A 23,091-nucleotide genomic window follows, 5' to 3' on the forward strand; every position below is an offset into this window, starting at 1 on the left:
TGAAAGAAGCGGCGACACTTTCTGCGCAACCCTCCCATAATTTGGACGACAATACGGGGGCGCATACAGCGCAATCTGTGACTGCTCTGTTTTGTCGATGGGACTGGGGAGTACTGTACCATCCACCATACTCCCCGGACTTAAGTACTTGTGACTTTGATTTGATTCCGAAGACGAAGGCACCACTTCGTGGCATTCGCTTCAGAACTGTTCCAGAGATTGGACATGCAGTAGACCGCTCCATTCGCACCATCAACAGAACAGGCTCTGCTAACGGCATACTACGCCTTCCACATCGCTGGCAACGGGATCTACACAACGCTGGTGACTGAAGGACAGTAACAGGTGCAAACATGTAACTCTTTTGTATCGGTTGTGAATAAATAGTTGGCACTATTTAGGTTCCAACACTCGTATATGTATTACATAAAGTAGATTGTTCTATTCATTATAATTTGTTTTATAAGTTTACGTATGTAATGTACTGTTTGACTACATTTTAATTCACATGTCACAGTTTTCTGTTTATGGGGCGCGCGTAATTATAACAGCAAGTAGGCCTACCACTTTTGTAATCGCTACATCACGTTTTTGTAATAATTATATTTAACAGTAAAGTTCATGCTACTGTTACATAGATGTTGCTAGGTAGGAAATTTAACGAATACTTGTTGTTAGTTTGGAAAACTCCACATTGGCTAATTAGTGGCATCTAATAGGTAATTTGACGAGCATGGTGTTACACTCGTTTTATAATTTCACTTTGAATGTTTATATTTTAAAGATATCTTCATTTTTATATGTATGAAGAGACAAAAATATGTATAAAGAATAAAATGAGACAAAATTTGAGGAGGACGTCAGCAAGACTAGCGCCACCCGTCGACTAAAACTTACCTCTGTGCAAAATTTTTTGAAGCAAGTTGCTAGTTGTCGCCCCAATTAAAAATGGTTCAAATGGCTCTGAGCACTATGAGACTTAACTACTGTGGTCATCAGTCCCCTAGAACTTAGAACTACTTAAACCTAACTAACCTAACATCACACACATCCATGCCCGAGGTAGGATTCGAACCTGCGACAGTAGCAGTCGCGCGGTTCCGGACTGCGCGCCTAGAACCGCTAGACCACCGAGGCCGGCTCGCCCCAATTAGGTATAATTTTCAGTACTGACGCAGAACCTTACTTTTCAAGTTCTAAGCTTTTTGAGGAGTGTACTTTAAAAATATTTCTGCCGTTTTAATTTATTATCTGTTGTTAGCTCGTTGTTGGGTCACAAACGCCTGTCTCCTTTCATTTTCCTTTCATCTTAATTGCAGATATTTGATGATGATGGAAGTAACCGAAAAGTCGTAATTAAAAAAATTTTAATACGCGATCTAGACAGATTTACAACTATAAAATATTCACAGTGATCACGGACTAAATAGAGGAAATTCATTTCCTTTATTAATAAAAAGCATATAAGTCTATTTTGATTATTTTAAGGGGGATTATTTTTTCGTGTTTGGCCTGAAGATGCACAAATGTAAATAGCCTTCATGTTGAGGGATGTAAGTGAGTCGTGTTAAACTGCCAAAATTGGACTTGTTTCCTGCCGACCAATGAAGATCTGTCAGTATTTTAGGTACTTGTGTGTTTCTACATTTGGAACTGAACAGCTAGGGGCCCGAAAGAGATCGTGTATATATTTACACTTTGCGTGGCTAGCGCTTACATTTGATAATGGATCTAAGTATTAATTTTCGACACTGATTCCTTACATAAAAATATCGAATTCTGTGTCGCCTGTCGTCAGTATAAGTTTGAGTCTCGTCCTTTAATGCAGTTTCGATCTCTCTTCACGGCTATCTTATGCTGTATTTCTGAAGTGCCGAGAATGACAAAGATCGAGTGCTGACGGGTGTAGTACGGGAGGCGGGCCGCCTAGGGCTGCCGGGCCCGCGCCGCCGTCTCCGGCTGGGCAGACGTGGTGTCCGGGGCCGGGATGGCCGGGACGGCGCCCCAGTCCTGCTTGACCATGTCGGCGGCCTTCTCGCCGATCATGTAGGTGGGCGCGTTGGTGTGCGCCGTGGGCACGGTGGGCATGACGGAGGCGTCGGCGACGCGCAGCGCCGCGACGCCGCGCACGCGCAGGCGCGCGTCGACGACGGCGGCGGCGTCGCTGGCGGGGCCCATCTTGCAGGTGCCCGACTGGTGGTGCAGCGTGCCCGACAGCCGGCGCGCCGCGCACTCCCAGTACTCGTCCGGCTGCTCGCCGCCGCCGCCGCCCCCGCCGCCCCCGAGGTGCTCGCAGCCGGGCACCGGCGTGGCGTGCAGCCGCGACCCGAACCTCTGCAGCGGCGGCCGGCCGGCGATGCGCACCGCCTCCCTGATGCCCGCCACCAGCACGCGCAGGTCGCGCTCGTCCGAGAAGAAGTTCGCCTCGAACAGCGGCCAGTGCAGCGGGTTCGCCGTGCGCAGCCGCACCTGCCGGCACGCGTGCACGTCACAACACCGTCCTACATCTACATCTACATTGATACTCCGCAAGCCACCCAACGGTGTGTGGCGGAGGGCACTTTACGTGCCACTGTCATTACCTCCCTTTCCTGTTCCAGTCGCGTGTGGTTCGCGGGAAGAACGACTGCCGGAAAGCCTCCGTGCGCGCTCGAATCTCTCTAATTTTACACTCGTAATCTCCTCGGGAGGTATAAGTAGGGGGAAGCAATATATTCGATACCTCATCCAGAAACGCACCCTCTCGAAACCTGAACAGCAAGCTACACCGCGATGCAGAGCGCCTCTCTTGCAGAGTCTACCACTTGAGTTTGCTAAACATCTCCGTAACGCTGTCACGGTTACCAAATAACCCTGTGACGAAACGCGCCGCTCTTCTTTGGATCTTCTCTATCTCCTCCGTCAGACCGATCTGGTACGGATCCCACACTGATGACCAATACTCAAGTATAGGTCGAACGAGTGTTTTGTAAGCCACCTCCTTTGTTGATGGACTACATTTTCTAAGGACTCTTCCAATGAATCTCAACCTGGTACCTGCCTTACCAACAATTAATTTTATATGATCATTCCACTTCAAATCGTTCCGCACGCATACTCGCAGATATTTTACAGAAGTAACTGCAACCAGTGTTTGTTTCGCTGGTCACGTCCAGCGCTCCATCTGTGTAGGAGCGCGTCGAGGCGCTGCTGCAGTACTGACATAATTGTATGGATGCCGCCGCAAAACTTTCGGTCTCGTAATAACCGTGCTCCACAAGCCTCCGTCGTATTCCTGTAACATAGGGCAGTACTATGTGGGTAAGAAGTTTGTCGCTACTGCACTATGTTCGCCCAAATTCTTTACTTCTAGTCTACTAGTCATTACGCGAGATGTATTTTGTCTTCTATGCTGACATAACGGCAACTCTGTTTGAGTAGCGACGTGTTCACCATCCTCATCGACGCCGACTCCAGCGTAACAAGAGTTTCATAATTCTGTGAAATGTCTGGCCTCACCCCTAAAGTAATGAGTAAAGCTGCTCTACGACTTCGGGGTGCATAGGTCGACCGAGCAGTTCAGAATTGTTATTGGTCGACCTTAAATGCCATGGTTTAGTGTTTCATAAAGGTCATCTTCAGAATTGGTGTATGGGTTTTAATGCATTATACCAGGTGTAGAAGTATGAAACGGGAATTTCCCTATAGACGGTGCTAGCCGTCAGTGTAGGGCCCGTGAGACCGCGTCTGCAGCGCCATCTGCCTCCTGTAACGGCTGACGCACAGTAACACACGTTCCGTACATCGGTATTTGTTTGAAACCCGTAAACGTGTCGAGTTTTGTGCCTACGAACGAAGATCTGCGGGCAGCTTTGGTTTTCTGTAATCATTTGAAGAAAACTGCTGCAGAATCGCATCGAATGCTTGTCGAAGCTTTCGGCGAACATGCTCTCGGGAAAACAGTGTGTTTGGAGTGGTTCAAAAAATTCAAAATTGATGATTTTGGCGTGAGAAACGACGAGCGCGGGAAATTACCGAAAAAGTTAAAAGAACGAATTGCAAGCCTTATTGGATGAAGATGATACTCAAACTTAACAGAAACTCGCGGAGCAATTGCATGTGACGGTTGGAAGTTATGGCAAAGGTACAGAAAGTGGGAGAATGGGTTCCGCATGAACTGAATGAAAGACAGCAAGCAAATCGAAAGACCACTTGTGAAATGGTGCTCGCCAGATACAAAAGGAGGTCATTTTTCAATCGAATAGTGAAAGGTGATGAGAAATGATTATGTTTTGAGAATCCTCAGCATCGTAAATCGTGGATGAATCCAGGCAAACCACCCACACAATCATATTACTCCTTGATAAAGCCCCATCACACACGCAAAACGGGTCAGTGAAACGGTCGAGGCGTTCAGCTGGGAAAGGCTAGGGCATGCGGATTATTCTCCAGACTTGGCTCAGTCCGAGTATCATCTATTTGCGTCACTGCGACACGCTCTCGTTGAACAAAGCTTCAGTTCTTATGAAAATGTACGAAAATGGCTCCCTGACTGGTTCGCTTCAAAAGAACTGTTTTTTTGGCGTGGCATTCATAGCCTGAAGGAGAGGTGGGTGAAATGTATAAATAGCAATGGAGATTATTTTGAATAAAATATTGTTTATCAGTTTCAAACAACACAGTTTTAATTATTGCAACCAAATTCCGGTTTCATACAGCTGGTAAGCAACTGGGGACAGAGACAGTACAAACAGCCTCCCACGACATCTGCACGCTGCCACCCAGCAAGGGTGCTGATGACCGTGCTGTCGAGCATTGAGCACTCCAGACCCGCTGTCATCACGAGACGTACGTACGGTAGACATCAAAATTTCTTGACTCGCAGAGAGGAACTTAGCTCACAGAATTTCGCGACTGCTCACGCTCCGTCTACAAACGGATCACAGTTCTCGCAACTGCTTTTTGACATTCCCTCTTTCTTTCTTTCTTCCTTTCTTTATTTCTTTATTTCTTTCTCTCTTTCTCTCTCCTTCCCACCCCATCTCCCTGTTTTGGTGCTGATAACACTTGTCAGGATTCCAGGTCCGCGAAGAATACTGAATTCTCCTGTTCCTCCTTAGTGGTCAGAATATATTTCAAACATAAGATGAGTAGATATGCGAACCATGTACAGAGAAAATGAACGAGAAATGTAGTAAAAACAATTGCAGAGACTGAGGGGACGGGAGGGGTAATATACAGAATCAACAAGGAATAAAAAATTTTTCAGTGCTGGACACGATACAAGTATAAAGGGGAGGCCAAAATAGTGTATATTCGTCGGTTACAGAAGATAGTAGATGTTGCTACAGTGCGAAGAAGAACAAAAAGAAGAAGAAGAATTTGGGATCCTGCAGGAACTAATGGCGTCAAGCAGTCGGATGAGAGACACTAAATCCAAAGGAGATTCAAGGCTCCTTCTTTCGTGTGCTCACAATATGTTTATCACTTTGATTTGGACGTGAAAATTCTACTTTGGCTTCGTCGGTGACTCGTATGCTACAAGCAAAGATCTACAATAGAAGCAAAATCCTGAAAATCATTTTATTTCGAGACTTAGTGTTGGCCCATAATTGTCTCGCGGCAATAGTTCTTCGCCGTGATGGTAATCCAAACCCCAAAAAAACTGTTTAACTTTTGAGGCCGTCAAGGAAATTACCGGGGTTGACAAGATTTATTTGCAGAAAAACATCCCGCTTCCGATGAAGCTGGGTAACCTAAAGCGTAGGTGGTAATTTTGAAAATCATCCGAGGTCGTTTGGCGACTCAGTAATTTGTAGTATTGTCACACGGCTCGTTTATTTTTATAAGACTGCGCCCGAATTTTATCGCGTGGCTGCAGTAAGCCTAACCCGGAATGAGGCAGTTAGCTGATTTGAAGTAATAGTATTCAGTGCAGGTAAACTGTTTGTCATCGAAGTGTTGCAGTGGCTGGTTGTGTTTCTTTAATATCTTCTGCCGATGTGGCTGTTGGGGAACTCCTCTTTGCTGGCTTTTATCCCGTATCTTCAATTGGTCGGTACGCTAATTGTCGGATTTGGTAGCGTTGGAGTAGAGGTTGGTGGGATGCCCTTTCTGTCGCCTTCCTCGTGGATCAAACCGTGGCTGGCAGCCCTTATTTAGACTGATACTACTTGTGCAGCAGTGGGAAGAAGTCATCCAGGTTTTCCGATTAATCGGCGGAACGTTACATCGCCACGAGTGCGTGGATTCTGGTCCCCGCCGCCTGTGTAATGTCGCGCGACGCCACTGAAGTTCCGAGGACAGACGAAAGGTGCGTCTCACTGTGTCCAGTTTTAGTGGTTCTCAGAAAATGGACTCTCCCTTAATTTTGAAAAAAAAACTCATTATGTCCAAATCTGTACACAGAATGGAGCCATACCGACAATTGATGTAGCATATGAACAGGGCTCAGTTAACAGGGTAGATTTCTCCATATTTTTGGGTGTTCACATTGATGACAACTTGAACTAGAAGAAGCATAGTACTGAGCTTCTCAAATAATTAAGTTCAGTTTCTTCCGCTCTTCGTATAATCGCTAGTCTTGGTAATAAACAGATCAGCCTCCTAACGTACTTTGCATATTTCCACTCAATAATGTCTTGTGGAATAGTTTTCTGGGGTAACTCATCACTTAGACATGCAGCACCGATTGCACAGAAGAGCGCAGTGAGAATAACTAGTGGTGTTCACCCAGGGACGTCATGTAGGCACCTTTTCAAGGAGTTAGGTATTTTAACTGCACCATCAGAGTACATATATCCGCTAATGAAATTCGTTATAAATAATCCATATCAATTCGCGAAGAACAGTGATGTTCATACGTACAACAGTGGAGGAAAAAATGACCTTTCCTATCCGCTACTGAAGCTGTCAGTTGCTGAAACAGGAGTACATTATCCAGCAACAAAAATCTTTGATCATTTGACCGATAAAATAATCGTGAAAATGATCTACGGAACATGACATAACAGAAACTAAACTGGAGAGTAATTCGTAAGACGAAGAGGTGATTGTCTTATACTGTGCGACTAAAAGAAGCCGTTGGGAAACCTCAAAAACTAATTTTACGCTGCTTGCTTAATCCAAAGAACAGTTTCAGCAATCAAGAACTAGTAGTGTTACAAGAGTTGTTGTCGTCTTCAGTCCTGAGACTGCTTTGATGCAGCTCTCCATGCTACTCTATCCTGTGCAAGCTTCTTCATCTCCCAGTACCTACTGCAACCTACATCATCCTGAATCTGCTTGTTGTATTGATCTCTTGGTCTCCCTCTACGATTTTTACCCTCCACGCTGCCCTCCAATACTAAGTTGGTGATCGCTTGATGCTCAGAACATGTCCTACGAACAGCTCCCTTCTTGTAGTCAAGTTGCGCCACAAATTTCTCTTCTCCCCAATTCTGTTCAATACCTCCTGATTAGTTATGTGATCTACCCACCTAATCTTCCACATTCTTCTGTACCACCACATTTCGAAAGCTTCTATTCTCCTCTTGTCCAAACTATTTATCGCCCACGTTTCACTTCCATACATGGCTACACTCCATACAAATACTTTCAGAAACGACTTCCTGACATTTAAATCAATACTCGATGTTAACAAATTTTCCTTCTTCAGAAAGGCTTTCCTTGCCATTGCCAGTCTACATTTTATATCCTCTCTACTTCGACCATCATCAGTTATTTTGCTCCCCAAATAGCAAAACTCCTTTACTACTTTAAGTGTCTCATTTCCTAATCTAATACCCTCAACATCAACCGACTTAATTCGACTACATTCCATTATCCTCGTTTTGCTTTTGTTGATGTTCATCTTATAACCTCCCTTCAAGACACTCTCCATTCCGTTCAACTGCTCTTCCAAGTCCTTTGCTGTCTCTGACAGAATTACAGTGTCATTGGCGAACCTCAAAGTTTTTATTTCTTCTCCATGGATTTTAATACCTACTCCGAACTTTTAATTTGTTTCCTTTATTGCTTGCACAATATACAGATTGAATAACATCGGGGATAGGCTACAACCCTGTCTCACTCCCTTCCCAACCACTGCTTCCCTTTCATGCCCCTCGACTCTTATAACTGCCATCTGGTTTCTGTACAAATTGTAAATAGTCTTTCGCTCCCTGTATTTTACCCCTGCCACCTTTAGTATTTGAAAGAGAGTATTCCAGTCAATATTGTCAAAAACTTTCTCTAAGTCTACTAATGCTGGAAACGTAGGTTTGCCTTTCCTTAATCTACTTTCTAAGATAAGTGGTAGGGTCAGTATTGCCTCACGTGTTCCAACTTTTCTACGGAATCCAAACTGATCTTCCCCGAGGTCGGCTTCTATCAGTTTTTCCATTCGTCTGTAAAGAATTCGCGCTAGTATTTTGCAACCGTAACTTATTAAACTGATAGTTCGGTAATTTACACACACACACACACACACACACACACACACACACACACACACACACATTATATATATATATATATATATATATATATATATATATATATATATAATCACGTATAGGGTATCCAAATTGGTATCAAGAAAGAGAACGGAATTAAAGTCAAGTGCCTTGCTTTCGCTGACGATATTGCAATTATCACCAATAACAGAAAAGATGCGATTCACGCAGTGGAAAAACGGGATTACAGATATCTTATGAAAAAACCTAATATATGGAAAGGCAGCCAGAAAATAAATCCCCTTTAATAACAAAATATGGTAAAATTGCACAAGTCTGCCATTTTAAATACCTCGGTGAAACTATACAGTCCTCAGGATTAAACCAAATTGCGAATGAACAAAGAATCACTAAGCTCCAGAAGGCCTACAAGCTAACATGGACGCATTACAACAAGAAGTGCATTTCGACAGACGCAAAATTAAGGCACTATACAACAGTGATTCTTCCAGAAGCAATCTATGCAGGTGAAACAATGGTGATTGATGGTCATTCAAACATTAAGGAAATAGAAAAGCAGGAAAGAAAAATTCTCAGGAAGATTTACGGTCCAATCAACAAAAATGGCATTTGGATGAAGAGACCACAAAACGAACTCTATAGAAAGATTAACATAGTAAGAGATGAAATCAGAAAGCGCCGAGCCAAATTTTATACACATATCTACAGGATGGTAGACTCCAGAACAGCAAAGAAATTATTCAATATTATAACAAGGAGTAAATGTGACACACAATGGCTGAAAGAAGTCCAGAGGGATCTACAGCACATCAACATAAACAATCTCGAAGATCGCACCGAGTGCCGGCATAAAATCACAAGTGTGAAGTTTGGGGAAAGGACATCGCGTTAGCCAGGTAAAAAATGGACAGAGGAACGGAAGAGGGAGCATTCTGAGAGGATGAGGAGATTTTGGGAAGCAAAGAAGAAAAACATCCGAAGATGAAATTTTGAATTCAAGTTCAATCGCTCTCCTAAAGGGGAACAATCGTTATAAATATATACAATGTTCCCTGTTACGTCACCTTCGTCGCAGCATGGTGTAAGTAGAAAGGAAACGTCACATAGGGTTTCGTGTACAGAGGTGTATGGAAAAACGAAGTGCCTCCAGAAGAGGAGAGTGACGCTACAGTGTCAGGAGACGGCTTGTACCTCGCGCCACGCGCCGTGCACGTACCCGTCCTCGGCTGCGCGGGTGCATGAGCAGCGGCCAGATGGTCCAGGAGTCCCTGTTGTCGACGGAGCGGTACATGCGCTCGTAGAAGTCGTCGCTGATGCCGAAGCCCTTCCGCAGGGCGCCGCCGCCGTCAGAGTTGAGCGACCCCGACGCGTACAGCAGCTCCACGTCCGGCCGGCCGTACCTGCCGGCAAGAGCGGAGGCACGCTGCTGTCACCTGTCACTACAGATAGTTCACAACATCTTTCATCTTGACCGATGAAGATTAATATTTGTTTCGCTTTTCTAGTTTTGAAAATGGTCAAATGTTACTACACCGCCTGAAAAAAAAAAGTGAAACTCCCAGAAGGGGAGGAGGAAACGAAATGAAATTTCACGCTTTGAAAGCGCACTTCATGTTAATTCAGTGATTACAAAATAAAAGTCAAATTTACGAACAGCTTGGCAGTATAAACGCACTCGTGAGTACGTTGTGGCATCATCCTTGGCCTCGATGCGTTGACTGGGTCGGAGAGAGGGTATCGTAAAGCCGTTGTACCATCTGCCGAGGCACGCTGTCTCACAAAACTGTTGTAACTGGTTCTCGATATCCTGGAGATGGAACTGACATCCGAGCTGCCGCACAACACATTTCATAGACACACGTACTGTTTGTCGACAAACATTGTCCTGTTGTCCGCCTCCGTGGCGTAGCGGTAGCGTTACCGCCTACCACGCACGGGGCCCGGGTTCGATTCCCGGCAGTGACTGGGTGTTGTGTGTCCTCCTCCGTCATTTTTATCGACTCGCAAGTCGCCGGCGTGGCGTCACCTACAAAGGACTTCCGATACGGCGGCCGAACATCCCCGAATGGGGCTCCCGGCCAACAATGCCGTACGATCATTTCCATTTTTCCCTTGTCCTGCTGAACGATGGCCCGACGATACTGTGGCCTGACGGGTAACACACAGGGACACAGGAGCAGCTGTCGTGCTATCAGAGCTCCCTCAGTCACGGCCAGGCGCGACCTGAAGTGATACCAGGTGTTTCCCCACACCATTATGCCAGGAGAGACAGCGCCGCGCCTCTGCCCAGGTCACTGTAGTACACGCTGACGACAGTCATCCGAGGCACCGGCAGAACCGCGATTCGTCCCCGGACACAGAGTGACGCCATTCGTCAGCAGGTCGTGCAGGTCAACACTCCGAACAAAGCCGTTTAGCTTGCGGTGTTAACAGCAGCCTACACGTGGGGCGGTAATTCCGTAGCCCGGCTGCTGCCAGTCCGCGAGCAGTGGTGCGGTTTAAGACGGAACGTTGCAGGGAGCCCGCTACTTCTTGGCGGGTGTGGAGGCGTCGCGGTGTTCCCGCTGACCCTCCCTTGTGGTGGGCAGGCGTGGTCGAGCAGAACTGTGGTGACGAGTGGGCCCGTCTTCACGTTCCAACACAGCCCAACATGGGACCACTGTCACATCGAAAAGCCGTACAAATATGGATATTGCAAGATTCGGCTACGTGGAGGACGTCCACAATCAGACAGACCCCTTTCAAACTGTGTCAGGTGCCGATAGCGCTGTCCAACAAGAGTACGCGGCATCTTCGTGTCCTTCACAGCAGTTCTCAACGTCTGACACTGTTCACGTCCATTGTACGACCTATCTATCAATTCTGGGAACCACATTAAATACGGAAAACATTAATGCCTTCTGCTGGCCGCTCCACCTCTCAGAGAGAATTGCAACTCTAATCCTTTAACTATCCACCGATGCTGTGCACGTGTACAAAGTTACATGGCCGTTGTACCATGCTTTATCGGTGCTTCACTTTTTTGTCAGGCAGCGTATATATGAAAATATGACGACTCACAAGCTTTAAGTCTCTCTATGTAAAGGGCAATGCATTGACTGACTTACTGACTGACTCTTCGTCGCCAAGCCCAAGCCGCTAAGGATAGAGACTTTTAAATTTGGGGAGGGTGTTGATGCTACACCGTAGGCTTCATTTAAGAAGGGATTGTTCGAATTTTCACTCATAAGGGGGTGAAATAGGAGCTAAAAAGCTATTTGACAATATGTCTGTGTTCAGGGAATTTTGAAGGCAGAACTACAAAAATTTTTTTTAGTGAGAAGTAATAAAAAATGGTTCAAATGGCTCTGAGCACTATGGGACTTAACACCTGAGTTCATCAATCCCCTAAAACTTAGAACTACTTAAACCTAACTAACCTAAGGACATCACACACGTCCATCCCCGAGGGAGGATTCGAACATGCGACCGTAGCAGTCGCGCGGTTCCGGACTGAAGCGCCTAGAACCGCTTGGCCCGAACGGCCGGCGGAAATAATAAAACATGTTAGTTACAAGACAAATGTGAATAAGCCAACACACAAACCTTCACATTAAAGGCAGTTCCCAAAAAGTTTTCTTTAGCTCTGACACGTCTAAAGGGGCCCAGATCACAATAGCCGGAATAGTTAATGGTGGTCTACAGGGCCACAGCAGATCAGCCCGAAAACTTAATTAGAAGCCACCATCTTCCCGTGTTACCCAAAACCAGAAGATGTAGCAAGGGCGGTGCCTCTACAGGCTTTGAACCACAGACAGACGACACCAACCCTAAATCACCCAATCAAGGTGTGAATGTCACATAAAAACAGTACTCAACTTCTCACACTCCACCACAGCGCCGGGAGCACGTTGCACTTCCAAATGCTCGTCAGAGGCAACCGCTGCCAGTGGTTTCAACGGCCGATAAGAAGACATACGGTCCCACGCGCTGACCTCCTGCAGCACGTAAATGCGGGTAAGGCAGACTCAGCCCCTGACAGCCGAGAGGTCGGCCAAAGCACGTGGCGAGCAGTTGACGACACCCCCCCCCCCCCCCCAGCAGCAGGGCCCCGCTCACGCCACCTCCTCTCTCGGTCACCGCCCACTACGTACCCCTCGATCGTCACTCGACCGTACACTTGCTCCATCTCCCGCCAGAGGGCGGTAGAGATCCAAACAGCGCGCCAAACCGAAAGCGCCACCGCAAACACTAGACGCGAAGCGAAAGCACTCCGCCTGGCGCGCTTTCCGAAGAGCCGGACACAACTACGGCTCAATGTTTCAGCATTTTCAGAAATTCCAGCACTAACGGATTATTATAGATCGGCAGTTTGTTTGGAAAAAAAATCATTATCAGAGGACGACTAAAGCATCTTAAAACTACGTCTATGATAACTGGTATTTTACTTCTCTGTTGCAAATAAAAAAAAACTTGTTTGAATGTTTTTGGAAATTCAACCCCTTAGGGAGTGAAGTACGGGATAAAAATTTTTAACAAAACATTTCGTTATATTAAAACATCAGATGTAACTAACAGCATGAGAATCGGTAATCCATTTCTTGGTAAGAAATAAAAATTTTAGCGGATTTCTAATGAAATATCTCAACAAGAAATAAAAACGCAGGATTAACAATAGCCTACAAGATGTTGCAATTTGTGAGCACCATAAAAACACCATTAAAGAAAAATAAAAAGGTCTGTGCACACCATACGGTCTACGCGAGCGAAGTAGCAGGCCCTGAGCTATTTCTATAAAAATAAGTAGTGTCCAATCAAACTGTGTGCCTGGCTGGAACTCAGAACCGTATTTCCCAATTACCACGGCCAGTCGCAATATCATTAGCCTATCAGTGCAAACCTCTACTCGTGACTCAATTTTTTCTTTGTCTTTTTCCACTTACGATTTCCCAACACAGTTACTAAGCACAACAAATTAATCATCCGCAGCTGAAGTTACACGGATACCGTGTAACTCCGTCTCTGCTCCCGATAATGGCCTTACTTCGGCAAGGAAGTAAGTCCATACGTTTCTTCAGGTACTGCTCATCCAGCGGGAGCCGCTGATTAATCATGGGATACCACAGAGCTCCCAAATGCTGAACACCACGTTTAACTCGTTGTTTCTAACAGTCCCATACCTTTTATGTTGAATTAAGAGACAGTGATTCAGCGGGCCAGTCGAGATGCGATGAGATTCCTCAATGTTTTTCAAACCGGGAACGTTTTCGTCCAGCCCAGTCTTCACAAGACACTCATCATGAATTTGTAAAAGAAAAGGAAACAGTCCCCACGAATGCTGAAGCTGACATTCTGTTTCATGATCTCGGTAACATGAATGAGTACGCCCAAATCGTGGTACGAAAACACTTCCATAATGTGACAGAACAACCTGTTGGTCCATTCGACGTCTTACATCATTTGGACAGAGGTAACGTCACGACTCTTCTGAACACGCTACATGCTTCCAGTCACCTCCTACGCTTTTTCTGTGTCTGGCCCGTTGAAGACGTACAGCTTTGTAGATACAGTGACTGATTACCTTTGCCGAAGTACCTGACTCCAAATGCCCTTTGAATGCAATTCGCTTCGCCGTGTCGCTCGGAAACAGTTTGAGATGGACCAGCACTGAGACCAGTAGTTGCTGTCTGATTTGAAACCGATGAAGTTGCAACACTTGTCTTTGGTTCGTGCCGATGAGTATCTTCTACCACCACTTCTCCTACATAGTGTTACGTGGATACGAGCGGTACACCAGTCCTTATGAACGCGTCATAAAGACCAACAGCAACAACCCCAATCCTGCGTGAAGGTTTTTATTCTTGGTAAGACTTGAATGTGACACCAGAGAACGGTTCTTTAATTTGCGTACCCCACTGAAGCTGATCTGTGTGCACCACACGGTGGCAATCTCAGGTAACTGCCCTTTGACGGGGTGTTTTCGGGCGTTCGGCAGGAGTCACGCCAACCATCGAACGGATGTCATGTCCAAAAATTCGTATACATTGTCGGACACTGCGTACTCGCATCTCTACAGTGTTAGCGAGACCTGCCTTCTGTCGCCGTTTACTGAGTACTGGTGGGGATTACTCACAGAATCTCATCAATTGTACAGGTATCTGAGAGCAATGGACGTTAGTCAATTCTTAACAATTCAAAACCAGGGATAAGACTTCTTTGATACAGCTTGTTGCTCCTTTTATTTATGTTTAATGTTTTAAAAGAACTATTGTTATTTTTTTTAAAAGGAAGCAAATAATCATGTATCTCCGTAACACCCACAGCGCGCCGTATCAGTATTGGCTCTCCGGAAACATCGTAGTATTTCAGCCACAACCATGCCATTTGTATGGAACCACAACTTTAATAAAGCTTGTCGTATATGTGAAACCTATGTCTCAAGCAAACAGCAAAACAAATATCTACGTCTACATCCATATGTTATAAACCACTGTGGGCGTCCTTCTGCTCGCAAAAGGAGTGACGGTAAAACGACTGTCGGTGTGCTTCCGTAAGATCCCTGATTTATCTCGTTTTCGCCATTCTTACGCGTAATGTACGTCGGGAGCTGCAGAATCTGCAAGCAGCCGCAAATATCGGTTCTCTTAATGCTGCCAATAACGTTCCGCGTAAAGAAAGACTGTTTCCATCCAGGGATTCCCATTTCCGTAATACTTGCGTGGTGATCGAACCAGCCGGTAACGATTCTAGCAGCTCGCCTCTGAATTGCTTCAATGTTTCCATTAATCCGGCCTCTTCTGGACCCGAACATTCGAACAGTACTCAAGAATGTGTAGTGCAAGTGTTCGGTAAGCGGCCTCCTTTATACTTGTAGATGAGGCACACTTTCCTAATATTCTCTGTCAACCAAAGTCTACCATTCGCTTTCCCTACAACCGACTGCACCTGCGCGCTCCATTTTACGTCCCATCTCATTCCTTCCACTCATATCCCCTCTTCCCCCAGAGCATTCCGCACCACACACAATGGCACACGCGCCTACAAAACAAACCATTGGACATCGAAATACATACAGACAACACAACGTAAACAAAAGACGACCGAAAAAGACAGCGACAGTCGACAATACTACAAACAGTTTCAAAGTTCACACAAACTTCCAACACACGTTTTCGGTGAAGTATGCTCCTACAATTCCATGGCGACACAGGTGAGAACAAGAGCCCCTCCCTAACCCCCCCCCCCCCCCCCCCCACTGCACAAAAAAGAGGATAAGCAGAACCGAACAACAGTTTAACCTAACCTCACTAAAAAAAAGTAATACTGTAGTGTAGCTGAAAACACGTTTATTATATACATGAAACATGTATTACAGACCAATAAGTGAGGGTGGTTTGCAAGTAAAAAAAGCGAAATGCGTTTGGCATAAAAACAAACAGCCTCTTATTTAGTTGCATAGGCAGATCCCGTCTCTAAGAGAATATAAATAGAAGTATAGAAACAATTAAGGAACTACGGAAAGCATAAAAGAAGGTGCTAAAAGAAATATGCGTCAAACCACTGCAGTCACGTGAATGAAGGAATGTTGGTCGTTCATATTTACTGAGAACTACCAAAAAGCTAGGTTGAATTTTTACAGAGGTGATAAGCAGTGAAAAACCGACATAGGCCGTGTTGATGCGACCTTTCCAGGTACAACAGTCACAAGTGCAGATTTTGATGTACTGGCTACTTGCAATTAAAGAGCAGCTGCTCACATAGGTCCAGTGTGGAATGTAATTACCTTACGGCAGCGAAACTTGGTAGATAGTCTAATGGACCAATACTGAACCGATTTACACTGGAAAAAAATTAATTCCAATTGTGGCCACCAGGCGCAAATCTGGTGCTGTGAATGCAAGGAAGAGTATAGAAATTTTTTCATATGTAATGGATTAAGAACGAGGCGTGAGCATAAGAGGTCAAACAAGTGAGGAAGGGGCAATGTTGATTTTATTATGAACCGCCGCTTACACAATTTGTTCAACATGAGCAACGGACACGTTGACGAGACGCTGTAAAGCGCCAGATTTGCACCTAGTGGCCAGAACTGCAAAATTGGAAATAATGTTTTTGCAGCGTCAATCGATTCTGCATCAGTGCTTTAGCATATCTGCCAAGTTTCGCTGCCGTACAATAATTACAGTCCACATCCTACCCCCGTGAGCAGCTGCACTTTAATTACAACGACCTGGTAGTAATGCGTTTAATAAAGATCTTAGCTCTGAAGATTTTTCGGGCCGTATGATTTTACTGTTGTTGTTGAAGACAATTCTCCGCTTAAAGCTGTACTCGTATCACGAATACCTTGTCATTTTATTGTGTCTTCACGAAATTTGTTAGGATTCAGGTAGTCGCCTTTGAGAACAGTTGTTAGTTGTTAATATGAAAAGAGACTGCAAACGCTGTTAAATAAGAATAGACCATACAATCTTAAATATAGTTGAAATTGCTCCGAGCAATGAGTTCTTCGAAATGTTAAGAGTACAGCGAACTCCGATCCAAATGCGAATTTGGAATCTATAGATTTGGTAGCAAATGCTCGAGGACACTAGAAGAAAGTAATACGAAAATGTCGATGTTCGCTATGAACATGTCGTGATATAATAGTGGTCCTGTTAGGACGAGGTAAGTAACGAAGCGGATGGATTTTAATGTCTCGTCCGTCACGAAACGTTGCAATCGGTACATAAAATCGCAGTCGTGGCCACGGGAATTTGTGATCTCAGTGAGGGAAACACGCCATCACTGCGCTTAAGCGATGCAGAGAAGCGACAGCAATTCTGAATCAGGATGTCCGGGTTGAGACTCTGCCCGCATGTCTGTTTTTGGAAGCGTAAACATTATCACGAGAGGTTGTCTCGTTCGCTCGATACAGGCGCTGACTAAAGGTAACGGTTGTGTGATTCCTGCCAGCGGGGGTGTTCCTCTTACAACTACCGGAAACATTTTCGGTACTCGCCTTACGGCCAGGGGAAGAGTCTGCTGGCGGAGCTACGTTACTGCCTGGCGGCTGCAGAGTGCCGCAGTATTCCCCGCGCAGCGGGCGGGACGGGGTGGAAGTAAGACGGGCGCTCCTGCCCCCCCAGTAGCGGTGCTCGTTAACGGCCTTTGGACCGGACCCTGTTTTTGTGTCTGTCCAGTTTCCCTCGGCGGCTGGTGCGTTTCCCGTGGTAAACAAGTGTACGCAAGCGGCACGAAGACTGGCGCTGAAGCTCGCCGCTGTCCTAGCGTTGTCTACAGCTTCCGTTACGAAACAAGCTTCACGACATTCTTCAGATATAACACAGACATCGGTATCGATTGTGCAAAAGCCTCCTAGCTGCGTGAGGCAGACGGTTCCACTGCGATTTCCGCGCTTTGGCGTCCCGTTCGCGAATGATTCACGGGAAAGACAGCCGACAAGCCTCCGGTTGAGATTTAATTTCTCTGATTTTTCCGTCGCGGTCATTCCGCGAGATGTGTGTGCGCGAGGAAGTAAGGATGGCAAACACTGATACGCGTATTTCGACTCGGAATAAACGGTTCTTTTTTTTGTCTGGTCTCGATTACAACAGTCTTCTTAAAAAAAAAAAAAAAAAAAAAAAAAAAAAACAATTACGGTTAACCTATCATCGTAAATTTACAATCAGATTGTTCGGAAACACTCAAATACATGTGGCGATGGTGGTATGATGTGGACTTGGGAATAAAGTAATAATATTTCTTAGTTTTAAAGACTTGTGGTTGAAAAAATGTGTTTGCCAACGTATCAGTTGTATACATAATAATGACAACTTCTTAGCCTTTTTCATTAGGACTTTGTATCCTTTAAATTATGCAGACTATTATGTTCAACACAAAATGGAAATTGCTGGTAAGGACTATGGGACCAAATTGCTGAGGTTGTCGGTCCCTAGGCTTACACACTAACTGAACGAACTTACACTAAGGACAATACACACACCCATGCCCGAGGGAGGACTCGAACCTCCGACCGGGGGAGCCGCACGAATCGTGAAAGACGCCTCAGACCGCACGGCTACCCCGCGCAGCTGTTCAACACATTACCCAAGGAGAAGTTAAGCTTCTCCCACCATGTTCTATGCTCTATTAACTCGCGAGAATGCAGCTGGATAAATTCGTCAGCAGTCCGATAATTCCGCATGTAAATCTGTCATTTTAAAGGCACGAACTGGAGAAGACCCTAAAAGCACAGTAACTGTTACTTGTCGAGATACCGACGGTTTTCGACGTTACCGGTCAGTATTCCCTCGAGTTATTAGCAGATGATGGTTAATTGTTTGCTTGTTCAATATTATAAATGCGGTCTCTCACTGTAATATCGAGCTTGTTACTTAACACTCATAAGGCCGGTTAAGAGCGAAAGATATGGCAACTTACGCACCATTTTTACAACAGTCTTTCACATTAGTCTTCCTACCACTAATTCTTTTTTACACGCAGTGATTACACTTTAGTCACACACACACACACACACACACACACACACACACACACACACACACTCTACACATTTTGAAAAATTGTATTGAGTTGAAGCTTTTGTCAAGCAAATATTATTTCGGGTTTTGCTTGAAGTTAATTTTGTTGTGTATTAAATTTTTATTTATAATGCAATTCAAATTGCAATAAATGGTAATTATTGCAAGCAGTTAAAATGACCTTGTCGTTAGACAATTGTCATTTTGAGGAAAAATTTACTTCACGTCTTCACAGAGCTGTGTCAGCTGTTCTCGCCTCCCGACGTCACGCAGAGTAAATCTGTGGAGCAGTGGACGCAACGTCGTCAAGACGTGAATGAATATTTCTCTCATGACGACTGATCGAAATTGCTTTTAGTGTTTATTATTCCCCTCGTAGATTTGAACGTATAGTACAATGTACCGCAGGCAAACGAGCCCGACTGTTGTCCGCAGCAACAGGTCCAGCAGCGTGGACTTCAAATATTGCCGTGGACTGTTTGGTCGCTCTGCGCTGTGGCGCATGCACAGTTCCCATCCCGTCTTTTAAAATTCTTTACATTGACGAAGTTCTTAACCCTTGAAGCCTGCATAACTGTAACAGGTTTTTATGATTTTGGGCATTCATCATTCTCATGGAGCACTTCAAAACATCGTTGTTAAAACCAACCATTTGTGTTGCAGGTTGCATGAGATATCGATTTTTTTCAGCCGACACGAAACCAACTGTTATAGAGTTCCTACAGCTCTGACACTTTAGTTTACAATTTTCTTCGCAGTTCTCTTCGCGACACCACATGATTCTAGAGTCCGTTCTTGTGTTTTCAAATGTTTGCCGTAGGAGACCTGCTTTCAAATTCACGTTTGAAAAACTTATAAATGCGGTAAATAATCCGCCTTGCCTGCTTGTGAAGCACTTCACATTTATTGCCGTCACGTGACTTTTTCTTGATTGCACTCAAACAATTACAGATATACATTCACCGCTATACTGCTGCAAGAAAAAAGGGGGAAAAATTGACAGTTGAATAAGTAATCCGGTTGTTGTTAAGTACGGCAACAGAGCAGCATGTGTGAACCAGATTCTCACTGTCTAGCTGTAACTCGCCGCTAGCTGTTCGGAAAGAGAATGAATGTTATTGGCTGTCAGTGACTAGTGGAGGGGGATGCGCAGAACAGCTGAAAATTGGGCCACCTTCTTACATGACGCGAACGATAGTACGCTACTGGCCGTTAAAATTGCTACACCAAGAAGCAATGCAGATAATAAACGGGTGTTCATTGGACAAATATATTACACTAGAAATGACATGTGATTACATTTTCACGCAATTTGGGTGCATAGATCCTGAGAAATCAGTACCCAGAACAACCACTTCTGGCCGTAATAACGGCCTTGATACGCCTGGGCATTGAGTCAAACACAGGTTGGATGGCGTGTACAGGTACAGCTGCCCATGTAGCTTCAACACGATACCGCAGTTCATCAGGAGTAGTGACTGGCGTATTGTGACAAGCCAGTTGCTTGCCCACCATTGACCAGACGTTTTCAATTGGTGAGAGATCTGGAGAATGGGCTGGCCAGGGCAGCAGTCGAGCATTTTCTGTATCCAGAAAGGCCCGTACAGGACCTGCAACATGCGGTCGTGCATTATCCTGCTGAAACGTAGGGTTTCGCAGGGATCGAATGAAGGGTAGTGCCACGGGTCGTAACACATCTGAAATGTAACGTCCACTGTTGAAAGTGCCGTCAATGCGAACAAGAGGTGACCGAGACGTGTAACCAATGGCACCCCCTACCATCACGCCAGGTGATACGCCAGTACGGCGATGACTAATACACGCTTCCAATGTGCGTTCACGGCGATGTCGCCAAACACGGATGCGAACATCATGATGCTGCAAACAGAACCTGGATTCATTCGAGCAAATGACGTTTTGCCATTCGTGCACCCAGGTTCGTCGTCGAGTACACCATCGCAGGCACTCTGTCTGTGATGCAGCGTCAAGGGTAACCGCAGCCACGTTCTCTGAGCTGATAGTCCGTGCTGCTGCAAACGTCGTCGAACTGTCTGTGCAGATGGTTGTTATCTTGCAAACGTCCCCATCTCTTGACTCATGGATCGAGACGTGGCTGCACGATCCGTTACAGCCATGCGGATAAGATGCCCGTCATCTCGACTGCTAGTGATACGAGGCCGTTGGGATCCAGCACGGCGTTCCGTATTACCCTCCTGAACCCACCGATTCCATATTTTGCTAACAGTCATTGGATATCGACGGACGCGAGCAGCAATGTCGCGATACGATAAACAGCAATCGAGATAGGCTACAATCCGACCTTTATCAAAGTCTGAAACGTGATGGTACGCATTTCTCCTCCTTACACGAGGCGTCACAACGACGTTTCACCAGGCAACGCCGGTGAACTGCTGTTTGTGTATGAGAAATCGGTTGGAAACTTTCCTCGTGTCAGCGCGTTGTAGGTGTCGCCACCGGCGCCATCCTTGTGTGAATGCTCTGGAAAGCTAATCATTTGCATTGCACAGAATCTTCTTCCTGTCGGTTAAATTTCGCTTAGCACGTCATCTTCGTGGTGTAGCAATTTTAATGGCCAGTAGTGTACTACTCGCAGACTATTACTTGCCATCTGGCGGGGGGACGGGGTGGCTGGTAGAGCGACGGCAGCAGGAAGAGGTGCAGTGCGTAGTGTGTGTGTGTATGTGGGGGGGGGGGGTGCTGTGAAGGGACGACACACTCCGGCTCCATGTATTGTAAGCACGTGGTGCAGGCAACACAAACTTGTTCTTCGAGTTTCCACGAAAGCAGCACTGCGCGCAATGGATGTAATCGTCAATAAAATATTTTGTAGTAGCGAATCTGAGATCACTATTTGTAGTGAAATGTAAAATTAAGAAATCAAAGGAAATAGCGCAACAAAACAGATACCAACAGCACAGTTCTGTGACAAAGCAGACAACAACGCAGTCAGCGCCAGTTAATAGTAAGCTACACAGATGGCGAGCAACATTGAGAAATCAGTAAGGCTGCTAGCAAGAACTACACGGAAAAGCATGTCCTCTTTTTCAGATATGAGTGCACAGGTATTTGCAAAAGCTGTATCTAAGAATTGCTGAGAAGCGTCTCTGTGGAATTAAACACAGTCAAAGGTGGCTGATGTTTGTCACCCGAAGTTACGAAGAGCTACGTTTTGAGAAATTCTGAAGTGACAATTGCAATGGAAAAATTTGTATCAAAGAACCACATGACTCCATCAATAGTTGACGTACCTTATATCTGGTGAATATTCTGAAAAACAACTGAAATGATTCAATCCTAAGAAGAACAACAAACTTGATCACATGCTGATGAATTGACTGCAAAGTGCGACCAATGAGTTCATCGAGTTCGTGCGGAAACTGATATGCATGTTTCATGGAAATACTGCAGTAGAAAGAGGCTTTTCTGTTAATAAGTAAGTCTTAGTTGAAAAGTTAGAAAAAGATAAAATTATAGCAGGACGAAGTGTTTACAATGCAATACAATCGTTAGGTGGTTTATTTACTAGTGAGGTGCTACTGAATGTGGACATTACAAATGCAACGATATTAGCTGTGAGGAATGCTACATCAAAAATAGTAGAAGCCTTAAAAGAGAAGAAATCTGATGAAAATGAAGGGGACAATCTTAAAAGAACGGTTCAAATAATAAAAGAGCTTAAAAATTAACAAAAAGATTATGGAAAAGGCAAAAGTAGCAGCTGAAGTTTTAGATGTTGAAATCTGAAGTTTAGCCGAGAGACTTAAATACTGAATCTTATATTGTGAAGTTTAACATTTGTCACAAATTTAGTACCCTCAGAATTGTTATATTGTCTGAAGGAAAATTGTAAGTTTTCACGACATTACTATGTTAACAGTCTGTATTATAATTGATGTGACGTGAGAGTTCAATGTTTCACAGCATCTGACGGATAGTATACTACCAGTCATACATAATTACATTATTCATGCTGGAATACAGTTCGAGCGATGCAAGAAAAATTACATTCAGCTTTCATTTCAACCAGCTCTCAGGTTCATAAGAAAATTTTTTGTCATTGTAGCACACACATTTCGAGAGGTCATGAATATAACTAAGGAGTTAATGAAAAACTCAAGAAAACGACAGGAATT

The 23,091-nt window shown here is 44.9% G+C and overlaps 1 protein-coding gene across 1 annotated transcript in view; it reads right to left on the minus strand.

The window, feature by feature from the left end:
• Nucleotides 1-702: 702 nt before the first annotated feature.
• The window catches only part of LOC124545956 (glucose dehydrogenase [FAD, quinone]-like), a 114,274-nt gene continuing 91,885 nt past the window's right edge, over nt 703-23,091 (minus strand). Inside the window, exons 8-9 of the mRNA XM_047124919.1 lie at nt 9,652-9,835; nt 703-2,469 (exon numbers count right to left, since the gene is read on the minus strand). Of these exons, the coding sequence (XP_046980875.1) occupies nt 1,927-2,469; nt 9,652-9,835 (727 nt within the window). The 3' untranslated portion in view covers nt 703-1,926. The remainder of the gene's footprint in view (nt 2,470-9,651; nt 9,836-23,091) is intronic.

Source organism: Schistocerca americana, chromosome 8, assembly GCF_021461395.2.
Source record: "Schistocerca americana isolate TAMUIC-IGC-003095 chromosome 8, iqSchAmer2.1, whole genome shotgun sequence".
In the NCBI taxonomy this organism is placed as follows: domain Eukaryota; kingdom Metazoa; phylum Arthropoda; class Insecta; order Orthoptera; family Acrididae; genus Schistocerca; species Schistocerca americana.